The following is a 20,545-nucleotide window of genomic DNA, read 5'->3' on the forward strand; positions in this document are numbered from 1 at the left end:
TCAGCAACAACAAAAAAAAATGCCTGGAGAAGTTCGGGACAGCTCGTGCCGAGCGAGAGGCCCCACCTGTCTGCGCCGGCCCTGCGCGCGCCCTGCGACAGGTGTGCGCCAGGCAGAGGGCCGCCCCGCCATGGCACGCCCCGCACAGTGGGCCAGAAGCCGGTGGAGGCGGCCAAAACTCTAGACGCGTTTTGAGCTCCAGAGTCGCTGAACATGACTCGAACCGGACGTGTGACCCCACCAATGGATTCCTCGTTCGGAGAGCAATCCATTGGTGGGGTCACACGTTCGGTTCGAGTCCCATTTAGCGACTCTGGAGCTCAAAACGCGTTTAGAGTTTTGGCCGCCTCCACCGGCTCCTGGCCCACTGTGCCCCGCCCCGCCCCGCCCCGCCACGATAACGTGTCCCAAAACGTCCTCAGACTCCCTTGACGTCATCCTCGCATGCACGTCGCGGACACAGCAAAAAAAAATCCACGACGTCGGCGAGCGAAAAAAAGAAGCCCGCCCCCGGCAAGGGAGAAAGAGAGAGGGGGAAAGACAGAGACGCAGACGGCGTGTCGGCTGCGGTGCTCCGCCTTGCGGAACACAATAAAAACAAAAACACACGCAAAACTGGGTTGTGTACCCTTCTAAAAAAAGGGGGAAGGGCCGTCCACGACCAAAAAAAAAACCCAACAAAGACAAAAATAAGACTAATAATGACAATAATGGGACTGCACCGCATCCGCCTGCTTCGCCGCCTTGCCCACCAATTGTTCATTATTCAGCCATCAGGAGGCAGTACAGTGTAGAGGCAGGGCGCGGCACGGCACGGGACCACCGCGGAGCAACGGCGCAACGCGGCAAGGCGGCCGAGATGCCCTGCCGGCCGGTCGTACCGTCGTACCGGGCCGCGGCCTGGCCGTGGCGAGCCGCGAGCCGGCCAAGGCGCCGCGCGCCGCGCGCCGTGCATGCGAACGGAGAGCGGCAAGCGGCAAGCGGCACGGCGGGGAAGTCGTCCCACCGTCCCACCCACCGGCCCACGTGTGCGGCCAACAGTGCCCTGGTCGCTAGCGGAGCTCCGTCTCGCTCGCACCCGTGGGGCGTCCGACGCCCGGCCCGGCGGCGGCGTCCCGCGCGGCGACGAAGCGCTGTTCGGATTCCAACTGCAGGCCGCGCCGGGCTCGGCCAGGCCGCTGCACACTGTCAGGATGATTCCGAACAGGGCACAGTGGGCCAGAAGCCGGTGGAGGCGGCCAAAACTCTAGACGCGTTTTGAGCTCCAGAGTCGCTAAATGGGACTCGAACCGGACGTGTGACCCAACCAATGGATTCCTCGTTCGGAGAGCAATCCATTGGTGGGGTCACACGTTCGGTTCGAGTCCTGCATAGCGACTCTGGAGCTCAAAACGCGTCTAGAGTTTTGGCCGCCTCCACCGGCTTCTGGCCCACTGTGCAGGGCCTCGTCGCGCTGCGCGGGACGCCCCACGGGTGCGAGCGAGACAGAGCGATCCTGCTGCTGCCCCCACCACACGGCGAGGCGTAGGACTGGTCGCGACGGTGCGTACCGATGACACACGAGGCCCAAACTATACGCGCACCGATGCGGGCTGCGGGCACGCCGCCACGCCGGGCACAACACACTTGCAGGCCGCCTCCTCCTCCTCGTCCTCCTCCCGGCCTGCCGAGCCTGCCGGGGCAGTGCGGGGCAGTGCGGGGCAGTGCCGAGGCGCCTACGCACGCCTGGCGTGGGCAGGTGCGATGCGCGCAACGCGCGGCGAGACGGTCAGCCTGTGCGCCCAGCCGGCCGAGCTCATTCCGAGAGCCGAGCCCGTCGCTCTGTCTCTCTCGCACTCATGGGGCCTGCCGGATGGGTGCGAGAGAGACGGAGCGACTCTCGGAACCATTCTGAAGCTGGGTCGTGTCGAAGACCGAACGCGGCCGCGAGCCGAGCCAGGACGACGCGACGAACACCCTGCTGCTGCTGCCGCCTTCCCCGAGCACGTGGGCCCCGCCCCGCCCCGCCCCGCCCCGCCCGACCCACGCAGCATGCGCCAAAAGCGCCCAAGCCCATGCCAAGCCCTAAGCGACTTTCTCTAAGCACGCACCTATTCCAGGGCCTGGTGCAGCGCAGGGCGGCACGACAGAGAGGCCGACGTCCTGCCGACTCAAATTCATGCCGTGTACTGTACTACCATCGACGTACATGACGGGGCGGGGCGCGCGGCGTGGAGGGAACGGAGAGGGGTGGGGGCAACGGCGCCGCCGAAATCCGCGCGCCAAGAGGCCAAGAGCAAGGTCCCTAAAGCAAGGCCCCGGCACCGCGGCACGGCGGGTTGCACAACGAACCGTCACACTGCCACGCCGCCACGCCGTCACGGCATCGAGGCGGAGGCCCTCGCCGTCGTGGCCGCGGAGTCGCGGTGCGGACTACTTGATGACGCCGCCGACCCAGCAGACTCATTCGCTGTCTCTCTCGCGTAGCGTTCCGCATAGGTGCGAGAGAGACAGACTCTGCAGCGACTCCCCGCAGTTTGCACTCCTAATGCGATCCGTTTCCCTACAGAGGAGCCTCAACCCGGAGCGACGTCGCCGTCTTGTTGACAATCCAGATTGATTCTTTTCAAGCGCAATCCGCGCCACTGCAGAAGACTCCCCCCCCCCCACTGCCGTCCAGCCAGCAGAGGAATAAAGGGGTGGGGGGAGCAAATTTGAGGCAACCCCCTCGTTTAAGAAGGGGGAAGGACACACAATGGACCAATGATACGCCATTTGGAGCCCCGCACTCGGCCGCACTCCCCACATCGCCTCGCTGCCTACACTGGGCGGCAGCAGGGCGGCAGCTGCAGCGGATTCAAACATTACTGTCGGCAGACACACAACACACACACACACCACACACACACACACACGAGCACGTACAGGAACACACGGAAATAAAATAAAGAGCGAGTGCGCTGCGGGCTGCGGCCCCGCCGGCTCCGCCACTGCGGAATGTAGTCCACGTCGCGCCGCCTGCGCCGCCCAACCAAAACGGCCGACCGCTCAAACTTGCCGCCCTCAATCCACTTTGAGTAAGTGCAGCGTCCATCACGGGCAATGACTGTTTATCCAGTACGGACCGCGGCGCGGCAGGGCGCGGGCAGGGCGCGGCGAGGCGCGCTCACGACGCCACGGGCGTTGAGGTCTCCGCGCGGCGGCGGCGGCTCGGCAACGCTCCATAGCACACATCCCCAAATCAGTTTACACGTCATTTCGAAAAAAAGAGAGCGAGACAGAGAGAGAGAGAGAGAAAAAAACCAAATGAAAAAGGAGGGGAAATAAAAAGCACAAGTCAAGTCGCTGTGCCACGCCGAAACGGAGAGCAGCAGGACAAGAAAAGGACGAGCTTTTTTTTTCAGCCCCCTCCCTCCCCGCGTCCGACTTTTAGAGGTGTAGGAGCGCGAGGAGTGACGCGGCGGTAATCTGGGCAGAATTAAGCGGATCACGGAAAACAAACAGAGGCGGCGGCGGCCGCGAGAGAGAGAGAGAGAGAGAGAGAGAGAGAGAGAGAGAGAGAGAGAGAGAGAGAGAGAGAGAGAGAGAGAGAGAGAGAGAGAGAGAGAGAGAGAGACGGAGAAATAAAGAGACCACAAAAAGCGGGTCTGAGCCGCGGCGGCACTACAATTGATTTGATTGTGCGTGAAATGGCGGTGCGTTCGGCCGGGCACGGCGGCCACGCCGAGCAGGGCAAGCAGGCCGTCGTCGTCGTCTCGGTGCCCCGCGGTGCCCCGCCGGCCGGCACGACCGGACCAGCCTTTGCAGACCCTCCTGCAGAGCCACCCCAGAGGCCGCCGCAGACCCACACCCCACACAGCACTCGGCTCAAATCTAATTTACCTCTGACCTCTCCCTCCGCGCCGTACAGCTTCCAGCCTTGTTATCCACGAGGGGAGTAACACTGTGGACTGATTCCGAAAGTCGTTTACGTCGCTGTCTCTCTCGCACCTGTGCTGGACGCCCATGAGTGCGAGAGAGACAGAGCGACGAAAACGACTCTAAGTCTGCTGAGAACGCAGCCGCCAGGGCCACACACAATGACAAATGGGCACCCCGCATGAGGGCCCTGCGTGCCCTGCCTGCACCTTGGCCGGGCCGATGCCTTTAACGAGCTAATGAGACAGAGCGAGAGACAGAGAGCGCTAGGTAACACCATGTTTAGGCTAAACGCGAATCAACGCACGGGGCATGAGCGCATCCAAGCTCGAAGCATATAGCGCACTCACTCACTCACTCACTTTCTGCTCACTGACTCACTGCGTACTCTCGCACACAATACACGCACACGTACGACTTTCAGGTTCACAGGCTGTCACCAGGCGCGGTTGGCACGGCTGGAGACCTGTCTGAGCCTTCCTCGAACAAAACGCGCTAAAAGACGGCCCAGCCAGCCAGCCAGCCGGCCAGCCAGCCGGCCAGCCAAGCCACAAAAGCGAGGAGGGGCGAAAATGACGACCGCCAGCTAACAGGCGAGTAACCCCACGGCACCCAGTGCACCCAGTACGACCAGTCGTTTAGTAGTGCAGGAGTGTGATCCAGGCAGGGCCGAACCACGCATGCAATGCACGCACTCACTCGCACACTCACTCGCACACACACACACTCACTCACACACTCTCACTCACTCACACACTCACTCACTCACTCACTCACTCACTCACTCACTCGCACACTCACTCACTCGCACACTCACTCACTCGCACACTCACTCACACACTCATTCACTCACACACACACACACTCACTCGCACAAGACGGGAGGGACGTCGGGACGGGCACAGGCGTTCGAGCATCCGTTCCCCCCGGCGGCCCCTTCTCCTCGCCGCGACGGTTCGCAAAATAAAAAGTGTGCGGCGGCACGGCGGCACCGAAGCCTCTCTCCTCACCCGAGGCGGCAACGAGGCAAGTGGAGGCCCAAACCCGCCGTATACCGCGCTGCCATGCGCTGCCATGCGCTGCCCCCGTCGTAGTATCGCCCCCTCGCACTGCGCCAGCCACTGCGCCAGCGCCCGCCAGGAAGCAGTAGTGGCGACGGCGGCGTAAACCCATGCATCCCCCCCACCACACACACACACACACACACACACACACTCACTCACTCACCACCACCACCACCACTCACACTCACACACACACACACACACACACACACACACACACACAACAAAAGAGAGGCGCGCACGCGCGGCCGAGGCCCGTCGCGCCCAGCCAGTCCCACACGTCCGTGGTGCGGCATGCGGCACTGTGGCGCGCGCTGTCCAGAGTGTCTCGCCGCAGCAACTCGACACCGTGCCGTCCGTCCCGTCCTTCACAAACTATCACACCTCGTCCGCGACTCCGCGACAACGGCCCCCCTTGTCGACCGCAAGCCGAGCGCGCCATACACAAAGAAACCAAAAATTGAAGAAGAAAAAAAAAAAACTACAAATTCAAAGGACCGGCGCTGTCGCGTGGTGGCGCTTGGCATGCTTCGCACCTACGCCCTACGGCCGCGGTGCCGCACCACTGGCAAGGCAGGCTCATCACGGCGCCGCCGCCGCGCGGGACACCCACGTGAAAAGATCGAACGTCGGCGAGTTTCCTGTGGCGCGCGCGCGCACACTCTCTCTCTCTCTCTCTCTCTCTCTCTCTCTCTCTCTCTCTCTCTCTCTCTCTCTCTCTCTCTCTCTCTCTCTCTCTCTCTCTCTCTCTCTCACACACGGCGATCGCTACAAAGCCCTTGCCCCAACACACCAGACACACCGAGCGCGGCGCAGTATGTACACAAATAACACACGCGGCGCTGGCGCTGCACAGAGGGGAGCCGCGGCACCTCCGCGACGTCGGCGTCGTCGGCGTCCTCCGCCGAGCGACATATCGAGAACTAATTTGGCGCCCACTTCCGGCTGCAGCGATCGTCCTGAAGGTCCTGCGGGAGGGCCATGGCGCCGCCCTGGCGGCAGGCAGCCAGCCCGGCCGGCCAGCCCGAGCAGCCAGCCAGGCCGCCCCGAGGCGCCGGCGCCGCCGTCGTCCCGTACTACACTCGTAGAAAACCTGTCGCCGTGTAAACATCATTAAGAACGGGCGGCGCGACAAATACCGCGAGTAAAACAGGACATTAAAACGGGACTGGCGCGACGATGGCCATCGCGCTGGGCCCGGCCCGAGGCCCGGCCGACTCAGCCCTCGGCCGCGTGCGTCGGCGTGTCCAGGACGCGTCCACGACGTCCTGGTCATTACGTAATCGCCGCGACTCGGCCACCCCCTCCCCATTGCCACGGCCACCGCCGTCGCCGCCCTCGCCGACGTTGCGCGAGGCTGGCGTGGCGAGGCTGGCGACTTTGCAAATGCAGCCAGTGCGTGTCCCCGCGGTCCCTGCTCCCCGCCGCTGCACTTCCTCCCTTTGCCGCCTCGCTCTGTCTCTCTCGCTCCGCACCCAGACGCCGGGGACGAGTGCGACAGAGGCGGAGCGACCGAACGATCCTCCGGAATCGGGCAGGCCGCATTCATTGTCGAGATCGCTCCCTACATCCGGCGGCACACGGTGTGCACGGTGTGCCAGTGCCACCTCCCCGGGCCGCGCAGGGCGGGCAGGGCTGGGCCGGGCCTCGCACCTGGACGGCCTGGACGCGCACCCCGGCAGAGTGAGTCAGGCCGGCGGCCTGCCTCGGCCTGCCTCAGGCCCACAACGAGGTGCTCACGGTAACCCGAGCCGGCGCGCGGCGCACCGCCAGGGCACCGCCAAGGGGTCACTCAGTCCTTGAACTTGAGCCCACGCGGCGCGGGGCCCGGGGCGGGGCGTGGCGGGGCGTGGCGGGGCGTAGCGGGTGTAGCGGGCCCAGCGCCGCCGCCACGGTCCTTTGACCACCGCGCCGGCCACAGGCCCCACGGGCCCAAAGCGACCGATATGGCACACAGAGACACAGGCACGGCGCCGCAGGCACGCACGGCTACCTTCCGGCAGCGGGCTTCCGGTTACGTAAAGGCCGTCACCGAACCCCCGGGGACATCCCCAGACGGGCTGACCTGGCCGCCAACAAGGCCGCCGTCAAGGGGCGCGCCCGCCGGCGCCCGCTCCCGCGCAGATTCACTGCGATTGCCGAGGAGGCCGAGGAGGCCCTGCAGGTTCCGCCTGGCCGTTTCAAAGTGGATGCCAGTCATTGTCGGGGACGTCGGGAGGATGCTCAGAGCGTTGCACCGCGCTGCACTACTACACTGCACTGCGTTGCACTGATGCACTGCACGCGGCGGGGCGATGTGGGACCCACTGTGGGACCCAACGCAGCCAACGCAGACGGGAAGTGTAAACCTGACGGAACCAATCCGTTACGAAGCGGCGCGGCAGTGGCGTTGCGGCGCGTTGTGGCGACCTGCTACATCCTGGCGAGGAGGGCCAGGAGCCAGGAGGGCCAGGAGGGCAGGAGGGCCAGGAGGAGCCAGCCCGGCCCGGCCAGTGCCTTTTTGTTCCGTGCAGCTATTTTTCGAGGAGAAACGGAAGCGACGCTCGGCCGGCTGGCCGTGCCGTGTGGCCGTGCCGCCGGACGCCATGCCTTCCGTCCCTTCCCCGGCGAGTCGAGCCGCCGAGCCGGCCGTCCTACACCTGTCAATTCTCCGCACGTCCGCGACGGACAGCCTGGGACAGCCCGGGACAGCCCCGCCGCAGCACGACGGCGCGCCAGGCCAGTGTCCAGGGCCACATTCGCCGCCCCTCATGGCCACGACAAATTCCGATGTGCCTGCTGCTTCTGCCGCAGACATTTTTCCAGAGCAGTCACCGCGTCGTCCGAGCCAAGTCCGAGCACCGGGCTCGACTGGCGCAGGTACTCGCAGGGCCTTCTCCAGCAGCGCAATGCTCTTCCGTGGCGAGGGTGGGTGGCGAGGACGTCGCCGCCAGGAGGGCCGACGTCGAAGTCCAAGTCGCTCTGGTGGACGTACCTCAAGACCCCGGGGGGCACGTCCCTCGGCGCCGGCGACAATCCTTAGGTATTGCGGCGGGCTTGGTTCACTAGAGCACCGATCCAGCATGGTGCAACACATGACACATGGCACTTAGACACTGCACTGCACTCACACACACCACCACACAGCGCGAGGAAAACGACACACTCCACAGGGACACGCGACGGAGACGCGGACGAGACACGTCCGACCCGCAACCAAGTCCGCGCACTAATGCTGGCGGGCGGCGCGGCAGGCAGCCAGCGGGTCTTGGGCCCGCAGCACGCAGCACGGCGGCACGGCGCAGCGCGGCAGCGCGGCCCGCAGCCGGCACGGCCCAGACCGCCCCCGTCCCCCTGGTTCCCCCTCCCAGGACGCGCCCGCCGCGCCCGCCGCCCCTCCCTCCCCCATCGGCGGGCCGAGCGCCGAGCCGAGCGCAGCCGAGCGCGGCCGAAGGGAGCCGAAGACGCGCCGAGTCCACCCGAGTGCACCTGGGCCACCCGGCCGGCAGCACCGCCTCGACAGGGAGGCAGGGGCAGGGCGGCCAGGGCCCGGCGAGCTGCCCTCATCCTCATTCATTCCGACACAGGACTTATCCCAACAGCTGATCTGCCACAATAGGAGGCTCCGACGGAAGGAAGCGGCGGGCGGGGGGACGAGGGGGCCCAGCCAAAGGACTCCCTGGGGTGGGGGCCACGACGGAGAGCTGAGGGCGGGGGTGGGCCCCAACGGGGAGGGGAAGGGGCTCGGAGCCAACCTGGCCAAGGCGACGCCAAGGCGGGCGAGGGGATGGGGTGATGCTGCCATGGTGCTGCCGGTGTGACAGATGGCCACCACGTCACAACCCGAGAGCGGACAGTACAACCTCCGAGCCTAACCAGGCCTGGCGAGGCCTGGTCCAGGTAGATCGTGCTCTGGGACCATTGGGCAGATAGACCCCACCCGGGGCACACCCGGTCACACGACACACCAGACAAAGACACCAAACACAGGTGTGGGCCAGCAGCAACGCCAGCAGGGCCGCACCAGCACACCATAACCACTCAATCCGGGGTAATTGCAGCACTTGCAGCATACCATGGGGAGCAAGTACGCCGCGTTACAGTTTCACATCACAACCAGCCCGAGCCAGCCCCCGCAGCAACCGCAACCCCGCCACCTTGCCACGCCACCTGCCTGCTCCAACCCCGTGCAACCCCGAGCCGCCTGCAGACAGATTCCGCGGCAGGCCTCTGTTTCTCTGCAGTATTAGGTGCGGGACGCCACCGGTCGCACAGCGCCAGCGCGGACCCTGGACCGCCCGCACTGCGCCAGCCCGCGCCAGCCCCGGGCCGGCAGCCCGTCGAGCCCGTCCGTCCCTCAAGTCGACCAGAATTGCCCACTTCCGTCCGAGTCGGCCGAATTATACGGCGCGCACACACCAACTCTCAAATCAAAATGTTTTCACCTTTTCGGTTTGGCCGTTTGGCCCCAAGTGAGTCACCGCGCGGCGCGGCGGCGGCAAAGGCGTGCTGCCGCCGGGAGGGGCGTGGCGGGGCGGGCGGGGCGGGCGGGGCCGGTGGTGGCGTAGTGCCAAGACGCCGCCGATCCAGACGGGGAAGGGTCCGTGCCGGGCCGCCGGGCCAGCATGTCGTCGAACTCAGACGGCTTGTGCCAAAAAGCCAGGGGGCCGCGGCAAGGCGGGGCAAGGCGGGGCGGCCTGCGGGGCACAGAGGTGGCACAGACCAGACGGACAGGTGTGCACAGTGTGCACGCACCGCGACCGCCACCACCGCCGCGACGGCCACGCGGTCGCGCTGCGCTCGGGTCCTTGGAGTCCTTGGGCTTGGGGTGGCCGCGGCTCGCTGTCTGCCTCAGGCTCGGACTGGCCCCCAAAAGGGCCCAGCGGATAAGACCGCAAAAGGCCCCCGATCATCATTACGTTTTTACCCTTCATGACCAACTTTGTGAGGCTACCGCTCCCAAACTAGTTGCGGTCAATAGCCTTCCCGATAACAGGGCACGAAAGAGTAGGGTCTTAAGAATACTAGGGCGTCGAGGGAAGCCTTTTACGGCAACTAGATAGGACACAGTGGCCGCCCAAAGTCAGCAAAATCAGCCAATTTTCGAGATTCGACCACTTTTTGACCAACTTGGTCGGAAATCGTTGCGGTCAAAGCCAAATCGTTGTGGTCAACGCTTCGATACAGGGCCGAAGAGTAGGGTCTTAAGAATACTAGGGCGTCGAGGGACGCCTTTTACGGCAACTAGATAGGACCAGTGGCCGCCAAAGTCAGCAAAATCACCCAATTTTCGAGATTCGACCCTTCTTGACCAACTTTGGTGGAAAATCTACCGGTCCCAAACTAGTTGCGGTCAATACTTCCCGATACAGGGCACGAAAGAGTAGGGTCTTAAGAATACTAGGGCGTCGAGGGAAGCCTTTTACGGCAACTAGATAGGACACAGTGGCCGCCCAAAGTCAGCAAAATCAGCCAATTTTCGAGATTCGACCACTTTTTGACCAACTTGGTCGGAAAATCGTTGCGGTCAAAGCCAAAATCGTTGTGGTCAACATCTTCCCGATACAGGGCACGAAAGAGTAGGGTCTTAAGAATACTAGGGCGTCGAGGGAAGCCTTTTACGGCAACTAGATTGGACACAGTGGCCGCCCAAAGTCAGCAAAATCAGCCAATTTTCGAGATTCGACACTTTTTGACCAACTTGGTCGGAAAATCGTTGCGGTCAAAGCCAAAATCGTTGTGGTCAACGTCTTCCCGATACAGGGCACGAAAGAGTAGGGTCTTAAGAATACTAGGACGTCGAGGGAGGCCGTTGGCCGCAATTAGATCGGACGCAGTGGCCCAAAATCAGCGAAAACGGCTACTTTCGTCCTAGAACTCATCTTTGACCAACTTTGTGACGTTACTGGCCCCAAACCCGAAAGGCCCCGGCAGATTTTGCTGCCTGTCTGCCCTGGCCAGTCCGAGCCTGGTCTGCCAGCACGCGCGCGCACACACAGACACCGAGCCCCGACGCGGCCGCGCGCGGCGCCTCTAGTGCCCCGCAGCACAGCCGCACGGCGCCGGGCTGTCTCGCAGCTAGACACGTTCGGGTCCCCGTTCCCCGTTCCGTGGCGGCGTGGCGGCGCGGTCGGGGCCCGGTTCCGCCAACCCCCCACGGCGTGCCTCGACCGGCCGAGCCCCGCGCCGCGCCGCGCCATGCCGCCATGCCGCGGGCTGTGAACGTCCTTGGCGCTTTCGCGAGCCGGGCCCTGGGCGGACCGCGGCGCGGGGCGGCGCGGGGCGGGGACGAGGAACATGACGACGCCCGGATCCCGAGCCGACGGGACGGGCCGACGGGCCGACGAACCGAGCCACACCAGCAGCGCGGAGGCAAGCGGGAACGGAACGGCAGCCTGGTCCGGCAAATTAGAGCGACCGCACCGCGCATCGCCCTGGAGCCGACGGCCGACGGTGGAGTGGAGCCAGCCGCCGTGTCCCTGGCGTCCCTGACCCAGGCAAACCGCGACGCGGGCCGCGCGACGCCGCGACGCCCTGGGCGCCACACGCACCACGCCGCGGCACGGCACGGCAAGGCACGCCTCGCGGACCGAGAGACTGAGAGACCAAAATAGCGCCAGGATGTAACGTCTGGCTAGCGTCTGCCCGGACCGCCTCGCCTTCGCGCCGCGCGGGACGCGTCCTGGCGGTGGAGCACGAGGTGGAGCACGAGGTGGAGCACGAGGTGGAGCACGAGGTGGAGCACGAGGTGGAGCACGAGGTGGAGTACGAGGTGGAGCACGAGGTGGAGCACGAGGTGGAGCACGAGGTGGAGCACGAGGTGGAGCACGAGGTGGAGCACGAGGTGGAGCACGAGGTGGAGCACGAGGTGGAGCACGAGGTGGAGCACGAGGTGGAGCACGAGGTGGCCCCCGCGGCCTTTTGCACAGGCGGGGTGGTGTCCAAAACAACAGCACTGTGTGTGTGTGTGTGTGTGTGTGCTGTTCATCGCGACGTGGACAAGCAAACAACAATTTTTCCTCCCCCCATGCAGTCAGCGGCCTCTTCACATGTGCGTCGCTACGTCCGCTTCGTCGGCAACATTTTCGCCCGCCGTCCATTCACAAGGGGCGGCCAAGTCTGGGCGCCAGCATCCTAAGCATCCGCAGCATCCGCGATATGTGCCGCACACACACACACACACACACACACACTCACACACACCCTTTCTGCGTCAGTACGTATCGCCGCCACGCCCCCTCTGGCGTCACGGCCTCACAGGGCGAAAGTGAGTCAGTACACGTGTTTTACGATACGCAGCCACTCCCACGCCCCGCCACTGGCCGGCGGCGGTGATGTCAATGTCCGCTGATAAGAATAACCCACGCACGGCGGCGGCGCGGCGGCCCTGCGCGGCTAGGCGGCGCCTCTCCGAGTGTCCGCCACACTGGGGGGCGACGTCGACGTCACAAACGGCCAATCGGGGCGGGGAGCGGCTGGCGCGGCTCGTCCCCCCGAGGCGAGGGAAAAAAAAAAAGAATCGCGCAGAGATTCCGGCGCGGCGGTGCTTTCACCCGCGCTAAAAAAAAGGAAAGAGACTAAGGTCAAAACAGCAGTAAAGAAACTAGACAATACAAAAAGCGCGCCTTGCAGAGAGCAAGCGAGAGAGACAGAGAGAGAAGGTCCGAGTCGAGTTTCGATTAGCAGGGGGTAGTAGAAGGAGAAGGGCATCACGGAGACCGCCATAAAAAGGCTTCCCGGTCTCGCTGCGCCGCGCCACGACGGCGGCCACGACGGCGGCCACGACGGCGGCCACGCCCGGGGCGCCTTCCCCGGCCTCCCCCCTCTCGCAGCAGTGCCTCATCCCGGGGCGACAAAGTCTGCCGCGTGCCGCGCCTGCCAAACGCCGCGAGGAGGGGATTCCCGGCCCCCCCCCAGTGCGGCCCCACCCGAGAGCGAAAAACTGCCGAGTGGTTGTCATCCCAAACGCCGGAGGGGGGAATTGCCTTGTGAACGAGAGCGGCGCATTTGGGGGTTTTTCCAATACGCCCTCGGGAGTTTTCCGGTCGGGCGCTCCGGCCCGAGTCCCGGGCCGGATGCCCCCACCCCCCCTGGAGGCTGACACGGCGTCCCGGTGCCGTCCCCCAACGCCCCTTTTACTCGTCATTTGTCTTGTTTAATGGGTCAGGCCCGCCGCCGTCCCCGCCGTGCCCGTCGTGGCGGCGGAGGCCGTGTCGGCGCACGACATCGGGCGCGGCGGAAAGGCCGGCAAAGCGCGCCGCCCTCTTCGAGAGGCCACTGGTCACCGAGTCCGGGCCGCGGCGCGACACCGCGTCACACGGTCACATCAAGAGCGCCGCCGGCCGCCGCCGCAGCGTCCCTCAGTCCCTTGGCGCCGACCCCGGACGGGACGGGTGGCACTCACGCCATGAAGCGGCCGAAGAGGGAGAAGAAGGAGAAGAAGGAGGAGAAAGACAAGAAGGAGAAGGAAAACGACAAGATGTGACGAGAAACGAAAAAATTGCACCGACGCCGCGTCGTCGCCCTTTCGCCCACCTTCGTCCCTTCGGTCCTTCGGTCGTCCGCAGAGCCCGGCAGAGCCAAAGCAGCGAGGCAGCGTCGAGCAATGCCACCTCACCTTCTTATTTTTACGGCGTGTACTACCTGTTAATGTGCTCCACGCCACTCCGCGCGTCCTTACCGAAATAAAGAAATGCAACGCACTAAAAGTTTCATGACAGTCCCTGCAGCAGGGGCCGCCGGGGACCGCCGGGGGCACGGCGGCGTCGCTGAACCGCATTGCAGGACGGGGCGGGGCGGGTCGCGGCCCTCTGGGGGGCGGGGGGGTCGCGGCGGGGCGGGGCGGGCGGGCGGGGCGGGTCGCGGCCCTGGTCGCGCGGCGGGGCGCGGCGAATCCAGCCTCCTTCCTCGTTCCCACAGCCAGCTCGCGCAAAATGTCAGGGAAGTAAACGCTACCTCGTAGTGTAGGAATGAATGGCACCGGGCGGCGCTGCAGCGCTCGTCAACCGAGAGGGGAAGGGCACAGCTCGGCAACGCAATCACAGAGGAAGACGATGTAATTACGATAAAAAGAAAGCCAAATTTTGATAGAGAAACTAAACCACCCCCGCGGGGCCCCGCCCGTCCCTCTCGCACTCACGGCGCGTCGCGTGAAGGGGTGCGAGGTGCTAGACAGAGCGACCAGGAACGGGCCTGCCGCCTTGCCTGCCGCTGCCGAGTCAAAGCCGCCCGCACTGCGCGCTTCAGCAACGCTAGCGGCGCGTCGCTGTTGCAGTAAATTCTGTAACAAGTGGCCCTGCACCCTGCACTGTAAGCCCCGAGCCCTACTCCGGCAGAGGAATGCGTCGACACTGTAGCGACGTTCACAGCGCAGGGCCGCCAGGCTAGCCATGCTCGGGCCGGCGCAGGTGGCCCCAGAGACGTGCCTGCGCCAAGAGCACAGGGCTCAGGTGGCTCAGGGGCCGGCCGCCCTCGGGGCCCTATCCCGGGCACGCTCGCCGCCGCCGCGCCGCCGGCCCCGACTCCCCGACCAGAAGGGCGATTCAGAAGCGCCCCGTCGCCCCGTCTCTGTCGCCCCGGTGGGCCACTCCGAGAGGGTGCGAGAGAGCGACCAGCCGCCCTTTCTGAACCACGCACTCCGCCGGCCTCCGCCGCGCAGCGAGAGGACCCACCGCGGACGAAAAAGAGAGAGAGAGAGAGAGAGAGAGAGAGGGGGAAAAGAGGGAAGAGAGAGGAGAGAGAAGAGAGAGAGAGAGAGAGAGAGAGAGAGAGAGAGAGAGAGAGAGAGAGAGAAGGGAGGCACTGTTACAACCCCGCCGACAAAAAACAACAACCGCCAAGGGGGCGGCAGTATCAAGGATGACGGTGAAGAATTTCCGCGGAGCCGCGTGGTGCTTGCGTACACTGTACGGCGCGCACCCCGCGAGCCGACGGGGCTGACGGGGCCGCTGGGGCCGCCACGCCGGGATGTGCCTCCAACTGCGGGGGACGGATCATGCGCTTCCAAGAAGGGGCGCGGCGGCCCGGGCCAGCCGAAGCAGGTCGTCTTCCTCTCTCCCTCTCTCTACCAAGTTGACCCCTGCATCGCCACTGGCGGCGCGCAAACGCCGCCAGGCCGCCACACGCACGCGCGGAGCCTTCCGCGTACCCCGGGGGCGCGCGCGCACACACACACACACGCACACACACACACACACACACACACACACACACACACACACACAGCCGGTGGTGAATCACCCCCGCGCGCCATTCACATTTTCTCGCTGCGTCTCGCACTCTTACCTGCGCAGCGGCGGGTCGGGGTCGACGAGGTGGAAGTCGTTCTCGCTGCAGACTTCCCGGTCGCGGTGGTGCACGGCGCACTTGAAGGAGCGCGAGCGCTTGCCGCTCATCTGCAACAAAAACAACAACAAAGGCCCGTCAGCCGAAGAAGCATCTCGAGGGGAGGTTTCGCAGTGGCCTTGCGGCGGACTCCCAGTGATAACACGAAATCGCTACCGTGCCGAGAGGCCGAGGGGGGAGTTCAAGGTTTCCGCCGCCCGGAACACACACTGGCCTAGATGTCTCCCGGACGGCCCGCAGTAGGGCGCCGCGACGGGCCGTGCCAGCCTCGCGGCCCCGAGGGGCTTGGCGGGGCCGGCGGGGCCGACGGGGCACTCCGGGGTCGGGGGCAAGGCGCTCTCGTTTGTCACCGGGCGGCGCAACGGGGGCGCCTCGCCGTCGCGGGTCGCGGGGGGTGGCGACGACGGCCGCCGGCGGGGAGGGGGCACATCGGCCTCGCGCCCGCCGCGCCCCGCGAGGGCAGAAGCCGCATGTCGCCGCCATGTCCTCCACACACGGCGGCGAGGCAGCCCAGCCCGCCAGCCGGCCAGGAAAACGGGGTTGCACCAAAGGAGCGTGCGGGCACGCCACATCAGGTGCATACACACACACACACACACACACACACACACACACACACACACACACACACACACACACAACACACAGAGAGAGAGAGAGAGAGAGGAGAGAGGAGAGAGAGAGAGAGCGACGAGGTCGTATAACGCGAGTAGTGAGCGAGTTGCACGACCATACAACGACCAAGTCGACGACAATCGGCGCAAAATGAAAGAGTGTGCCGCAAATAAACCTGTGTGTGTGTGTGTGTGTGAGCAAGCTTTACGGGGAAAGGGAGCCGAGCGGGTGGCGGGCGGGCGGCATGCAAACTGCGGCCTCTGCGGCGCGGACGTGCTCCAGCGCGGTGGTCGCGTATTGCACCGCGTAGTATGGGCCATTGCAGCCATTGCAGCCATGGCACGACGGCACTTTTATTTTTACCTTTTTTTTCCCCTCCCCTTTACGAGCTGCTGCTTCTGTAGCGCAAGACACAAAGTGCTACACCCACCACACACACACACACCGACGTGACTTGCTGTATGCAAATGTGGTCTAGCCATTTTATTTTGTCATTTCACTGTTGTTGTTTTTTTTCTTTAAAGTCGATTTTGACGCATGGAACTAAGTTTTCCGTTTTCCGCGCAAACGGTACACATGCGGCGTGACTCGACGCGGGCGTGTCGGCGTGTCCGGGGCAGGTCAGTGACGGTGTCAGTGACGGTGTCAGTGACGGTGAGCACAGCGTGGACGCACGCACTCGCTCCCTCGCTCACTCACTTCCATGAAACTGTCATCGCCGTGGCCCACATCCGCCGCGGGGCCGCGGGGCCCTCTCACCCCGGCAGGCACTGCAGGCACTGCTGCAGGCAGTCCCACGGCGAAACGCCACAGAGCCGCCTCGGAAAAACATAATCAATTTCCCTCTCAATTCCTCCGCCTGCGAAGAAAAAGAGGGAAAAGAAAAACAAAGGCGCACTGCACTGCAGGTGCACTGCAAACCACGCCGTGAGCCCCATTCCGGGCCCTCCGCCACCGAAACAAGTGGCAGGCGTGTGTTTTTGTCGCTCCGTCTCTCTCGCACTCGCGGGGCGTCCCGTAGGGGTGCGACAGAGAGAGACGGAGCGACAAAACACTGAAGCGTGTCACACTTTGTCGCCTCGGCAGAGAAAGCCGAGTGTCGGTGCGTAGTATTGACCCCGCCCCGCTGCGCCCCGCTAGGGTCACACGGGGCACGTTTGCACCGAGGTGGCAAAACGGCTACATCGCAGTCGCGCCGATGCCGCTCAAAGAAGAGCCATGCGACCTTTACACTATTTTATTTTTAAATTTCCGTAACGGAGAAACGTGGTGCGTGGCCAGACCGGGCGCGCGCGGCGGGGCCGCCGCCTCCGGGACACATGCACTGCATGCCCTGGGCGGCGTGCCCCGCCCTGGAGGAGTCAGATTCCAGGCTTGCCGGCCTCCAGGGCTCCAGGCTTCCAGCCAAGTCGCACATTACTGGCATTCCCGTCGCCTCGCGCACGCTCCCGTACAATGTTAAATCAACACCCTCCGCCTGCCGGTCTGTCCGTCTGTCCGCCGCCAGAAACGCCGTCCGCAGCGTAACGATAGCGCCACCGTGCCACGCCGCGCCACGCCGTGCCACGCCGCGCCACGCGGCCGAGTAGCCAGAGGTGTCATTCCGCGCAACGGTTTTGGCGCCGTCTCTCTCGCACCCACACGGACCGCCCCGCGAGTGCGAGAGAGACAGAGAGGCGCTTTTCGGAATCAGCCTGCCGCCCGGATGGACACAACGGCAAAAGTCGCACCGTCGCCGGGCAGCGCGGCGCGCGCGGCGCTCGGACGATGGGCCAGGCTGGGCCGCATGGCCATAGGCCGTGCCAGTCAGACAAAGGAATGCTTTCCCCGCACCACAAATAGAGAGAGCGGAAGAAGGCGACGTCACACACACACACACACACACACACACACACGCACGCACGCACGCACGCCCGGGTATCGACAATACCTTTTGCCGTCAATGCTGGGCAATGCGCACTGCACACGCAACCTGCGTACGCCTCGCCTCACCTCCCTGACAGCGACAGCGCGGCCCGCGCGGCCCCGCCGAGGGCCCGCCCGCCCCGTCTCGCCCCGCCTCGCCCCGCCTCGCCTCGCCCCGCCTCGCCCCGCCTCGCCCCGCCTCGCCCTCCCCTGCACTAACCAGCCCGCCCACACACACTACGCACATCCTGCGGCCCGCGGACAGGCGGCCCGGCCCGGCCTGTGGCACCGATGTAGCACCGCGCCGTCCCGCGAGTAGAGTCTCTCCGGTCGCGGCCTCGTTCGGCGCCAACGTCCAACGGCGGGCACCTCGGCACCGCGCGGCAGTGGCGTAGCACCAGACTCATCCCGATTCACCGCCGTCTCTCTCGCACCTGACGCGGACCGCGCCATGAGCGCGAGAGAGAGACAGCGCGATGTATACGGGATGGCCCCGCAGCGCGGGGCGGCGGCGGCGGCAAGGGTACGCCCTGGACGGCCTGGACGGCGGGCCGCCGCGCCGTTCCCCGAATCGCCTGCCAATATCTTTGCGGACGAAGCCGAACATTATATGAGTCGGCCAGGGCGTCCCGGGCGGCTCGGCCCGGCCAGCCTGGATGCCGCCTGGATCTCGCCTGGATCGCCTTGGGGACCCCCAAGTCCCGAAGACGCCCTCGGGGGGCACCCCCCCCCCTTCCCCGCGGGGCCGCGGACCCTGGCCGGCGGACATTCCTCGGGGCCTGCTTCGCCTGCTCGGCCTGCTGCTGGAACAGGCGGCCGCCACCGTGACGGGGTATGGGGGCACCGTGGGGCCGCGGGGGCCCGGCGTGGCCCCAACAGTTTGCAAACGTGTGGGGCTTACGTAAAGAGCTGGTCAGACCGTCTCTGCCCGGCCCCGCCCGGCCCGTCCGCCCAGAGCGGCAGGGCCCCCCAGCGGCAGAGGCCGCCCCGCCCCGCCTTCAAACAGGGGCACAGCCACTTGCATCTGTACGACAATTTACAACAAGGATGCAGGCGGGCGGGCGAGGGGGGAGGCAGAAGAGAAAGGCGATCTTGATGAGCCTGACGGCGAAGGGGCCCGGGGCCGCTTCCCTGCGCCTCAACGTCGTCGTGCGCCTCCAGGTCCACGCCGAGAGCTAGGCGCCGCGAGGAGCGCCGCCCGGCAGGTTAGGCAGCCCACTGCCGCCGCGCGGGTCGACGTGGGAACGAGGCGGCCGGGCAAGGCGGGCGGGCGTGGCGGGCGTGGCGGGCGTGGCGCGGCGCGAGGCGAAGCGCGCACCGCGACCACGCCCTGGCTGCACAGTGCCCTGCTGTCTGCCGTGCCGGCCGTGCCGGTATAAAGGGGTCCAGACTTTGGGCGAGGCTGGACTGGGAAACTGGATCCCGGAGCGAGGACCACATTCCGAGAGTAAAGAGTCCCAAATGTCCCAAAGGGTCCCAAGGGGTCCCAAGGGGTCCGAAAGGGCCTCAAAACAATGAGCAATGACGCCCAGCACCGCCAGGCCAAGCACCGCCACCGCCACCGCCGCTGCAGCTGGGACTGGGAGCTGGCGGCCTGCCTGCCCGCCCGGCTGGCTGCCCCCCGCAACGCGGACCGCTTTGGGAATGTCGATCGGAAAGCAATAATCCAATGGGCCATACGTATACTGCGGACTGCGGCGACATGGCCGGGCGGTAACACGCCGGCGTGTCTCCTTGTCCCCGCCGTCCCGGCCGTCCCCGCCGCGCCGCGGCAATGTCGGTACGCCGGAGAGTCCCCGAGACTATTTAATTCTCGTGTGAAATATGGCGATACGGCCGTTTTAATCCGCCCACTTGTAATGATTTATCAGGAAGGTTGGCCCGGGCGGTGCTGGCCGTGCTGGCCGTGTGCGTGTCCCCCGTGTCCCCGGACCGTGCTCTGCTTTGTCGCCGTCTGCCCGTCTGCCTGCCGCCTGCCCGTCCGCCCTGCCCTCACCTCGCTAATGCAAGCCAGCCGAGACAAAGACGCCTTGCCTTGCCTCGCCCGCGGTGCGAGCCGAGCGGTGCCCGCCGTGCCCGCCTCCACCACCGAGGGCAGTAAGGACGAGCCCTCGCGGAGCGGACCCGACCGGCCGGGCCGTCCGGGCCCCGCCTCGACTGATTGGGGCCCAAACATCATTTCCCATTCCCACGGAGTGCGGGTGGCACACGACGGCCACGACGGCGGCGACGTCGGCGACCTCGCGCGCGACAACCCGGGCCCCGGGTCCCAGGTCCGCCTCCCCTACCCTGCCGTCGATATCTCAATATCACGGCCCCGGGGCCCTGGGGGGCGGGGGTGGCCGGCGTGGCGGACCCTCCGACGCGGTGCTACTATCCCACAGTCCAGGGATCCCCTCGATTGGCCCACCACCACCGCCCAACGGGGTGCGTCCCAGACGAACGTCCAGCGGGAATATTTCGTCTTCCGAGCGAGCAAGAAGAAAATACTCCGTCTTTATTTTGAGCGCGGAGGTCGTGAGCGGTCCGTCCGGCGCGCGGCGGGTTAGCTGCAGCTCGGTTCGCACGACCCCCCCCCCCCTCCCTTTCCCCTTCCCCTTCTCGGGCATGCTCTCACCCACGGACCTCGGAGCCTTGCACATCGCCTATCCCCAAACTGCTTAATTATGCAAGTGGAGAGAGTGGGCGGAAGACAGGCAGGCGCGCACACTCACACACACTCACACACACTCACAATGACA

General features: G+C 65.3%; 1 protein-coding gene across 3 annotated transcripts in view; it reads right to left on the bottom strand.

The window, feature by feature from the left end:
- The window catches only part of LOC117646061 (protein rhomboid), a 153,744-nt gene that overhangs the window by 28,020 nt on the left and 105,179 nt on the right, over positions 1–20,545 (bottom strand). For all 3 annotated transcript variants that reach the window (XM_034386725.1, XM_034386727.1, XM_034386726.1), the window contains one exon: positions 15,225–15,334. In XM_034386725.1, the coding sequence (XP_034242616.1) occupies positions 15,225–15,334 (110 nt within the window). The remainder of the gene's footprint in view (positions 1–15,224; positions 15,335–20,545) is intronic.

Source organism: Thrips palmi, unplaced genomic scaffold, assembly GCF_012932325.1.
Source record: "Thrips palmi isolate BJ-2018 unplaced genomic scaffold, TpBJ-2018v1 HiC_scaffold_19, whole genome shotgun sequence".
NCBI classification, from domain to species: Eukaryota; Metazoa; Arthropoda; class Insecta; order Thysanoptera; family Thripidae; genus Thrips; species Thrips palmi.